Here is an 11,397-nt window from a genome sequence, read left to right on the forward strand (position 1 = left end):
GACACACGGCACAAGTTAAGCCCCAGACACACCAACACGACATCAGAGAACTAGCGGCGACGAAGGCCTCTAGAAAAAACTCCAACACGAGCAGACGAGAGCCGACGCTGCGGGACACACCAAAAAAAAACTAGGCCGTCAGACGCTCGCCGACGGCCGATCCCGGTATGTCAGGGCATCTATCAAAAAATATTACCAACACCACTAAAATGGCACATCACATTCATGACTGAAGCAATGAAGCAACCAAGGGCACTCCAAGAGACAAACTCAGTTGTAGAATAAAAGGACTAAATGCTGCAGTACTGTCCTTGCATTACTCAATTAAGTCCCATCAATCATTGTATAGCGCCATGGGAGCTCCTCCATCTTAAAGCTCACGTGTGGCAGGGGGGGAAGGGAAGGGAAGTAGGTGATAGGAGGCTGGATAAAAAGCAGGATGCATGGACAATGTCACGAGATATGACCTAGCGACTCATCAGAGGCCAGTGTCCAAAGAGGCGCTGGTGCGTTGAAATTGAAGCCCCCGCCGGAACACAATAGTTGGCGTGGCCCGCAGGAGGTAGACGTCTCTCCTCCAGGCAGGATATTGGCTTTTGTGAACATGGTTACAGTATCTGGGTCAATTAACGTGTCCCTGCTTCAAATTTCTCTTTTGTTGGCGGAGGAATAATAGTGTGCCGATTCATGTAGCCTCTTGAGCACAGCATGAGGTTTGAAAAAAATGTGAGCTATACGGTATGTGTGTCACTCGCATACAGAAAAAAAAGGCTAAACACAAGGCTAGTTCTGTTTCTATTTTCTGCGTTTGCTCCAACTCATTAATATATTCATTTGAGTATTAGCTTCCCGGTTTGACCCCGCACAAAAAGACTTGTCTGCCTGTTGTCTGTGGTTCAATTCAGTTGGATTTACATCTGGGCAGCCAGTGAATGCGTTCTTGTCTCAAAAGCAACAAAGCTGAAGCTAAACGTATTGCCTTAAGAACAAAAGATTTAACGAGAGAGGGAAAGTAGTGCTGGACTGGGAGTGGCCAAGGCTCTCTACACTCTCATGTAGCTACACATAATGAGAAAAACAAGCACGGCAAGAGAGAGAAACTGTGGGCAAAATCGAATTATTGCACAATAAACAGCTGGGGCAACACCGCAAACAGAGCTTTTCTTTGTAGAGACAGGATCTGTGAAAGAGATATGGAGCTGTTTGCTCTACCAGCCTAAAAAAAGGGCCGTCCCACAGAAGAGAAATGGCATTGAAATCCACAAATCAGTCCCAAGTAAAGTAAACAATTCACTCCATAGTGCTGAGGTATTATCTTCTAGGGTGCAAGCTGGCATTTTACTTTTTTCCACACTTGTTCTAGCATTTGTAAAAAAAAAAAAAAATAACACTAGCCTAGTTATAAGGAGGCATATGCAGAAAGTCAGGTCAATACAGCTATTTATACACGGCCTCATTACATAGTGGGGTCATCTCATGCACACCCTGGGTGTTCTTCACATTAAATAAAACAGAGTGCCAGCTACACAAAACCCCATTACGAATGATTCCAGCTCCCTCTCATGTCACGACCAAACTGCAAACAGGAACGGATTGTTTTAGACTGATAAATAAATCTTTTCTCTTTTGACAGTCTTTTAGATGGAAGCACACACATCAATTTGAAAAACCTTAGCCAATACAGCATCACGGGCGGAGGGGACCCAGGTGTGATCTAGAACCAAATAACCTATAAAAGCCCTCTAACCTTCGCATGACTGCAGTGTGAAGGAGCAATACAGTGAAAGCTCTGCTTTTCAAAATGTGTCCCTGTGGATCATGACAGACTGACATTTTCAAATTTGGCAAATCTAGTTACATGCAACCTTCTGAAAAATAAATGACGTTCTAAATTTAACTAGTCACAGTCAGGTTATACTATACTGCGGGGTCTGCCTGCGGATTTTCCGTCAAATTGTGTTGATAAAGGCAGTCTGGGTTAATTAACCTTTACCAACAGCTAGTTATAGAAGTCTGTTACCAGAAGCTGCCCTTCAGCACCACCACCGAGAGCCGTCTGGGTTGAACAAGCTAATTATATGCCAAGGACAACCCCCCTCACACATTCACACAGGCATCAGAGAGGGACACCTCAACTACTGCCCAATATTAGAGCCACACTCTGTTAGGTGCCAATAGCAGAGGGCAGGGCCTGTAGCCGATAAGAGCGATATGAACGGAGGTGATGAGAAGCCATCAGGATAATGTCAGTCCTACTTTATCTACATTCAGGCATTGCTCAAGTACCTGTCTGCCTACAAATATGGAGGGATTATTTTCAGACTACCGTTTGGTTCAGTTAAGAACTCAGAGCCTAAAAAGGTCAGACATCAATAAAATACGTCTCAGGCTCAGAAAGCACACCCACAACTTAGCCACAGATGGGTGCGCTTGTTTTAATACGCTAACATTATCGTTTCATTTTTTTACGACATGGCCTTAGGACTGCAACAGAGCTGCGATCGTCTGACAAATGGTTGCGGTGGCCCTAACACTAGCACTCGACCAACTCTGCTTCCTTGTTATACTGGAGGCAAACTGCATCAAAGGTTACTTCCCAAAAACCACGCACTGCCAAGATTCAATCTGCCGTCACAATATGTGGCGGTTATCTAGGCCATGGCGCTCCCAGGAAAGAAAAAAAAAAAGACACAGTGACGGGAGATGAGAATAAATTTATGCAGGCTGATAACAATAAAGAATAAAACAAATTCAACTCCAACCCGCCAGTGATGCTTTAGCTGGGAATTGGAGCGCAGCCTTCATTACAACATATTGATCCTTGCAAACAAAGACCCTGGATTCATTGATTCACTTCCTGAAAAAAAAAAAAAAGGATGGGGGGGGGGGGGAGTGGACTGCTCTTACAAACTTACACTGAAACTGCTGCCTTAGCTAATAAAAATAGAGGAGTTGGATTTTGAACCCTACCAAAAAAAGGAGAATGATGGGGCTGCTCTTGATGTCCCACATTGACAAAGAGAATATGTGAAACATGCAGCAGCCGCTGTACGATTAAAAAGGAAGAGCTTCACATCATTTTTCTCATCTGCTTTATGACGGCTCTTCTGCGCTCATGGATCTCATCTTGAACAGGGATTTGAATATTAAGAAAGCCATGTTTGACTATTGAATTATTCAGGGTTAGCACAGACATCAATGCAGACCTCATGCACCTCAAACACAAAGATCTCATTGGCAGACAGTGCTTTTTTTCTGACACTGGGCTTCAGCAGATACTCTATTCCAGGCTATTCCTCAAAGTTATCAACCTTAGACTGAATATTTCAATAAACAACGGCGCTATATACAAATCGAAATTCTGAAATGTTCCAGAGAGTCTCTTAAAGTCTTTGGTCCATACAACAAGGGCCATAATAGTGATTTACTGTCCAATATGCTGTTGGACGAAAACTACTATCGAAATTGCTATGCAGATTGCCTGAAAACCAGGGAAAGAAATTTATTCACCTATATATTTTTTTTTCCGAAAACGGCGGAGGTTCCACGTGGATACGACCTGCACCCTCACATTTTAAATCCAACGTGGTAAACACTACACATACAGTCAAGTATGGAAACACTTTGGGTTTCACACATTGCAGGAAAAGCAGAGCCAGACATCATGGCTAAAGCTGCATGCTAACTCTGTCGTGGACAGTTAACGTTATCGTATTGCATTTATGTGCGATCAAGCCAGCTGTCAACTGTAGAGCACCCATATACTGACATTTATGTTAAATGCATTCAAACGGCCCCGATGGATGTATAAAGAGAACGGAGCTAACGGGAGAGCTAGCGACGGACTTGCAAAGTTAGCGGAAGTATACACATGTGACTACATCCGGTTTTCAGAATAAAGTCTTAACAAAGGGAACTCTATATACAAAATACATATATGTAAATAAGATTGATTGGATTATATTCACCAGAAGTATAAAACATGTTACATGTCCCTTATAAATTAAAAAGAAAATACCACTAATTTGTGAGGGGAAATGTTTTTAATCTTTGATTTTTGGATTGCTGGAAAAAATGTAATAATGCCTGACAATGACTGATATATTTGACGTCAGGACATCTGACTACATACATGCTGAAAATCAAAAAATCTTACTGTATTAGTTTAGATATTTTCCAAAGTAAAAGTCCCTATAAGTGTTTGATTCAACTTGTTCCCATGGTCCAGTGTTAAAAATGAAACAAAAATCGCAATAAATCGTAATATTGAATCGTAATACATATTGAATCAGCACCCAAGTATCGTGATAGTATCGAATCAGGAGATAGGTGTAACGTCCCAGCCCTACTGAAAACCAGTTTTTTTTTATATTTGCCTGTCCGTTTCTCCAAGTGATGAACGATCTACCTTGTAGGTTAGAAAAACACGAGGTAAGGGTGCCTCCCTGGTGACGGGTCAGGACCTCTTTGGCTGGTCTTTAATTCATCTATACCTCACCAGGAAACCCCCCACCAGCCTCATCCCAAATCTGAGAGCAGGAAAAAGGTTTGAGTGCGTTGCTGAGCACTCAACCTAGTTTACAGGAGAGGGTCGAGCAGGGTCACGTCTCACCAAACACTGGGGCCCCTTAAACACATCTGAGTGGCCCCAGCTGTACCCGGGGCCATCAGAATCTCAACAGAGCGCAGAGAACCAGAACAACATAAAAAAAAAAATGGGTTCAGTCGGTGTAACATTTCAAGAATACCATGTTTTTCTTGTCAAAAGGGTGAAATTTGGTTTGTTTAAAAGGTTTGCCTTAGACAAACACAGCAACGAGTGGTAATTATACCTAATGATAGATTAACTGAAAAATCAGAGATATATGTAGCCCAAGAGCACTTTCCAGTTCATGTTCTCATTGCTGACGTTGACACTAATTGTTTCAATCACATATTAAACTGGTCAACTGTAAATACCCCCCCATTCATCTGCGGAGCCGGCTCCCTGGACACTCTTGACACGCTCACATTTAAAGCACTTGAACCGAGGCTAAAGCAGACTATAGACGTACTTCTCTTTCATCTCCAGAGCTCCCATAATTGTCATAAAAAGAAGCAAAACACAGGGCTGTTGGGGTGGAGGAGAGAAAAATGAAAGCAGAATGCATGGTTGGGGGTAGGGATGGCAGAACAGCAGCATAAGAGAGTTTATTAAGCTCAATTAGGCTTCTGGGCTTTTCATTAACCCACTTTTTAGGGAGGGAAACCTCTGCTGAATAATGCTCCGACTGACTCACTTTGCAACCCCGCTCTAAAGGCCTCATCTGCAGAAAAAAAAAAAAACTCTGCAATGTGTGTCAGCCCTCCAAAGCCACTAGAATTCCATTAGACACCCAGAGGCGAACCACCCGCGGCTGCAGCCTACCTGAAATTAAATGCAATTTAGTAAAACAAGTCACTTTATCAAGCGACCAAACAAGATAGGAGGCACCAATGTTTAAAGACGTTAGCTGCTTTGTATGATTGTCTGATAATAAATAACCATGTTTGGTCGTTTCCCTCCACTCAGTATCAGGCCAGAGCAAATATTCCAAACTTAAAAGCAAGGTCATACGAGCCCCAGAGGGTAGACAGTGGGTAACCCCCTAATCCTGACGTGGTTTTGCATCTGCAAACAATGAGCGTAACCTCCCTTTAATGGATCATCTGTGAGGAGTTCTCATAAAAGACTAATTGTCCTTCGTGGCTTTTTCTCTGTGCTGCTCTGCCAAACAACTTTTAAGAAATGCATTTTTAAAAAATCTATTGAGAATAAGCGGGGCGTCACTCGGCCAACTAACAGTTATAGAGTCTATAAAGTCGAGTTTACCCCCCCGGGGAATGTGATTAAATCTTACTAAACCAGATAGCTATGTTAACTGGTTGGCCACAATTGCCATCATCAAATCCACAGGATGTCTCTCATTTAGCACATACAATGTCAGCTGTTTTACGTGTGAATAGACCCCCATTTCCAGGTTTTACACACCGCAGGATGTGTATTCTCTTGATCAATAACAAAAGGAAAGACTGCAATTAGATGGGACAAAGATATCTAACAACTCACCCCTGCTGCATCTCATGCATATACTGGGGTCAAAAGCAATACAATACGAGCCAAGGATTCACATTACTGACACCTTACTCAATGTACAGATAGTGTTACACAGATATGCAAGCAGGTCCTATTTCAACTAAACTACCAACCAATAAGATCATTGTTTTTTCTACGTACTGGAATTAGCTGGTTATTTATAACATGACAAAGCCTAGGTTCTATGGGTGGGGAAAAAAAATGTATACAGCATAGTAGCGCAATATTTTGCGTGGCAATTTTGTATCGATACACAGATGTCAAGTATCAATCTTTTATTATATAAACTGTCAACCTCTTAACAATCCGAGCGCTATTCTGTCGTTCAGACGTTGTTGCGGGCTCGATCTTGAAGCTAGAGTGAAGATGTTGGTATCATATGAAACTAGAAAACCTACTGAAACAATTGGTACCAACCTTTGGAGAGGAAAAACTGGCATGGCCATTTCCAATGGAGTCCCTTGACCTCTGACCTCAAGATGTTTTAATGAAAACTCTGAGATGAACAGAGTGAGAACGGTATCTTATTAGATAAAACAGATGTTGACAAACTGCATAATTTGCAGTTGAAAAAAGGTAATAAATCGCAATATATCTTATCGCAATACTCAGCATATCGTAAAATGTTTAAAATTGCAATTGGAACGTATCGTGACTTAAGTATCGTGACTTAAGTGTGGTGATAATATCGTATCGTGGGGTCTCTAAGTTCAGGTATGGTTAATAATTGACTCCAACCAGATTTACTCAATGCCTTTCTACTCATTATCTAAAGCCTTTCAGGGCACAATTGACAAAGTTAATGAAATGCAAGGAAACCTAGAGCATTAGCCCGCTACATGCGGCTATAGAAGCATCAATATGGAAAAAAAACCTCAGCTCCTGGTCAAAAACAATATCCCAAACCAGCATGGCGAAAGCGAAGTTGAAAAACTTTGGGCATACTCTCCACACTGTGGGGGCTTTGTCTTTCAAAACATGCCACAGGAGCTTTTCATTAGAGAATGCAGTTTCATTAACATCATCCCACGCTGCTGAGCCCTGCTGCATTACAATGACACAGGAGTGCCCTGGCCTCTCTGTCAAGGAAACCTCCACAGAGCAACAACTCGCTGGGGGATGGGAGGGTAGAGAAAAGAGAAGAGGGGGTAGTGTGTGTGTGTGTGTGTGTGTGTGGGGAGGGGGGGGCAGACAAAAGGGGAACCTGATTACCCCAGGTCACGGCTCATCCACAAGCCAACAGAGGGAAATCCATCACCTGCAGGATCAAACGGAAACTTGTGCACAAGGTAAAGCCCAGTGAAAGCTGTACCCACCCATAGTAAGCACTCTCTTCCCTTCTCTCCTTTCTTCTCTCGTCATTGCCCCCCCACCCCCCACACCCATCTCCACCACCTATCTGACTCACACCAACGGCAGCGTGCAAGTTTTAGGCACACACTGTGAAATCCAACACAAGCGAGAATGTTTTCTGGTCCAAATGACCTCAAGGCTCTAACCTTTCTAATAGCACACTGGTGATATATTCCAGTTTTTATTGCCGTCTGTAGGCCGCCTGCGTACTCTTTCATGCTAGCTGCATCCTCATTTTGCCAATATTAAATTCCAAAGAGGGAGTATTGTCATGCTCGCTGCAACGTAATGGGCTACTGCGAAAAAATCATTATTTTTCACTTTCTTGTTTGCACCAGGTTATATATATTATATAAACCTACTACATCTGGGTTTTCCCACAGAAAGACTAGCGCTGTAACAAACATTTTGAAAGATAATTAAATCGCTGTTATTGCTGCCATTGAGTGGGCTACGGATACATGACCATATGATTCCGGCAGGAGCCTTTAGGCATAAAAGTGTTTAAAGAAATAGACAGAAATACTTCCCGCATAGGGTTTAAATCTGTACTGCAGTGATGTTAAATTAGAACAAGACAAATGCAACATAATGGCATATGGTAATGGGAATAATCCAATGCACCAGCACAATGTATGGGATTCTTAAAAGCTAGGTTATTTGCTTGATTAATGTTGTATTCAAATCTGTGTGTAATCGAGTTTTTATTCATCGCAACAAGTCCCCAGTGCAATCAACAAACTTTTCCTACGTCTAACGACAAAGCCAGCAGTTAATACTCGTCTCGACGAAATGCAAATCGCAAAAGCACAACCTGTTTAGCCACAATGTACGATCTAGCATTTCAGTAACAATCTGCGTCTGCTGCCAAAGAAGAAAAAAAAACAGCATGTAAGCAGAATTGACAGGAGCTATATAGTTAAGTTGAACCACATTTGAGCTGGTTTTACAAGGCAAACTACACGACTCGCAGTACAATACGGCTACACCGAAACTAATTGTTTAAATATGTCAGGCTTGTTCTGATCCTCCCCGAAATGTAACACATGGAGGCACGCACGCACGCACACACACTCAAACAAACATAGACATAACAAGCATCCAGCACGGAATATTTCAGCACTCACCGTTGAAAAGGGGATGTCCTTGCTCTGTGATATCTGGCACCACAACCTTGTATACATCTTCAGAGAAGCCTGGTCTGCATGGCGGGGTGCCCCTGCCCTCTGCTGCAATCTGGAATGGTAGGGGGGGGGGAACAATGAGTCATAAATCAACCTTCAAAAAATGCACTCCAAAAGCCCTCTTGGTCACGTTTCTCAAGTCCCCACAGTTGTACAAAAGCATCTGTTGTTTTTATAGCGGGGGGACCGCAATTAGGATAATGAGGCCAAAAGGGTTAAGCATTAGCCAAAAAGCATGGCTAGGCAAGAACAAGCTCCATTTGTACCCCTGGAGGGGCCCAGGCACAGGGGAGGGTTATGACCAGTCGGCCACTCTGACCAACACACTACTCTGGACAAACACTCCACTTTGAAGGACAGGAACAAAGCCATAAAAAGGCAACGGCTAACGACCCACTGGGAATAAAACATGTTCGTGTAAATGTCTGAATAAACAAGAAATAACAAGATGTCTAAGGAGAATGCAAGGCGGCGTGAGCAATATAGTGCCTAATTTTGAAAAAAGACTCTGCTTATAGGGTGTCAACACAAAAGATTCAGGGGAATAATAGGGGGATGTTGCAGAGCAAAAGAAAAAGTGTGCATCACTGGTGGGCTGGTGTTTCCCGTAAAAGCACAAAAGAAAGAAATCACTAACAGAAAGAAACCACCAGCAGAGCATAACTGATGTCCAAAATATACATCACACAACCTCAGCATTGATTCAGCTCCTATATAGGAACAGAACAGAGGGCCTGGCTCTATTTCTTTGCATGCACTAGTCTCCAAAGGAAGAATGTAAAACGAGAGGAGTCCTGCTGAAAAAGAGCATTGTGGGTATCCGTGCCACTTGCCATTTTTAATCAAAGGAATTTAAATGGAAAATGCTTTGCAGAGAGAAGAGGAGGAGGAGGGAGCAGAGCTGGGAGTCTAGTACATTACAACAAGGATGTACATTTCTGGATATTAACACAGACCAGACAAATAATCCTTTACAACTTATTTCAGCTGCCAAAAACTGTATTATATTTCACTGTTTAGCTGTTGCTCAAGGGGACACAGTTTTAACAAAGTGGCCACATAGTGAAGAACATCAAATTATTCCCTAAAAAAAAAAAACCACTATGAGGTTCCTTCCTTAGGATTAAAAAACAACCCATCACTTGTGCTACACATAGTTAAGCTATACATTATATTTAAAGGCTACTTTTCATTGTTGCTCATGAGGGCTTTTTATTTAACAGAGAGGCAATTAAGGCACAGGGACACGCTGCAGCAATCTACATACTATATTAAACTAAATATAACCATGTGGGAACTAGGTTAATGTGGGCCTGAATCATCATCCAACAACTTCCCAGAAAATAAAAAAAAATAAAAAATATTCAGCTAAATATGAACTCTTTAATTCAGACTACGTCATTGCAAATGTGAACTCTATAAAAAAAAAAAAAATTTAAAATGTGCGTGTTGTAGTTTAACACAACCTCGTGATGCCATACATACAATGGAAAGAACCTGCTGGACCTACTTTATCGTGTATTTTTGGGGCGCTATATGTAAAGTGCCTGTTGGAAGGAAAGCTGGCTAGCAGCTCGACGGACCGTGGCTCGTAACTCAACCGAACAGCATCTCCAACCGAACAACAAGCAGCTAAAGTGTCCGGTGTATAACTCCGCTCTCCTCCTTTTTAGAAATCACATTACCTGCAGTCCTGCCAAGACCGCCAGCAGAAACAGACGGCTGCCCTCGTGTAGTGAGTACATTGGTACGCCCGTAAATTTCCCCCTTCTCCTCGGAATCCGTGTAAAAAAAATAAAGGAAAAATAAAAAAGAATATCCGTGTGGCTCAAGGAAAAAAAAGGTCCCTCTACGACAAAGGCAGGAGCAGGAGCAGGAGCGGTGGTGGTGGTGGTGGTGGTGGCAGCATGTAGCAGCCTCCTCCTCTTCTCTCTCTCTTTCTCTGTGTGTGTCTATCCAGTCAGTATACTGAGGGAGAGCAGTGCCTGGTACTGAGGCTGCTGCTCCCTCCCATCCAGTCCGACACAAACACACAAAAAGGAGCCCCAGCCAGCCACTAGTCTATATAAACCGCCCATCTCACTGTCTCTCCCTACTGGTCACACAGCCAATTTCACTGTTCACTGCTGGGACGGAGCTGGGGTCCCCTCTGTGTTAATAACCAGCATCCCCAAATGACAGAGTATTATAATATTCACACATAATAAGTTATGTTCATTCACAGTGGGTGGTAGAGTTGGTGGTGGTCTAATTCTTACATTATGATGTATTTATTAGAGCTGTCAATCGATTAAAAATATTTAATTAATCGCATGATTATTCCATGGTTAATCACGGTTAATTGTTTTTTTTATCTGTGCAAAATGTACCTTAAAGTATTTAATACTCTTATCAACATGGGCAAATATGCTCGTCTTATGCAAATATATATTTATTATTGTAAATCAATTAACAACACATACTGTAACAATGACAAATATTGTCCAGAAACCCTCACAGGTACTATATTTAGCATAAAACAATATGCTCAAATCATAACATGGCAAACTCAAGCCCCAACAGGCAACAACAGCTGTCAGTGTGTCAATGTGCTGACTTGATTATGACTTGCCCCCAAACTGCATGTGATTATCATAAAGTGGTCATGTATGTAAAGGGGAGACTCGTGGGTACCCAAAGAACCCATTTTCATTCACATATCTTGAGGTCAGAGGTCAAGGGACCGCTTTGAAAAATGGCCATGTC

The 11,397-nt window shown here is 42.3% G+C and overlaps 1 protein-coding gene across 1 annotated transcript in view; it reads right to left on the reverse strand.

The window, feature by feature from the left end:
• Positions 1 to 10,622, reverse strand: part of cdh2 (cadherin 2, type 1, N-cadherin (neuronal)) — a 72,058-nt gene extending 61,436 nt beyond the window's left edge. Inside the window, exons 1-2 of the mRNA XM_074651401.1 lie at positions 10,338 to 10,622; positions 8,596 to 8,704 (exon numbers count right to left, since the gene is read on the reverse strand). Coding sequence (XP_074507502.1) covers positions 8,596 to 8,704; positions 10,338 to 10,397 — 169 coding nt within the window. The 5' untranslated portion in view covers positions 10,398 to 10,622. The remainder of the gene's footprint in view (positions 1 to 8,595; positions 8,705 to 10,337) is intronic.
• Between the last annotated feature and the right edge of the window lie 775 nt (positions 10,623 to 11,397).

Source organism: Sebastes fasciatus, chromosome 11, assembly GCF_043250625.1.
Source record: "Sebastes fasciatus isolate fSebFas1 chromosome 11, fSebFas1.pri, whole genome shotgun sequence".
Taxonomy (NCBI): domain Eukaryota; kingdom Metazoa; phylum Chordata; class Actinopteri; order Perciformes; family Sebastidae; genus Sebastes; species Sebastes fasciatus.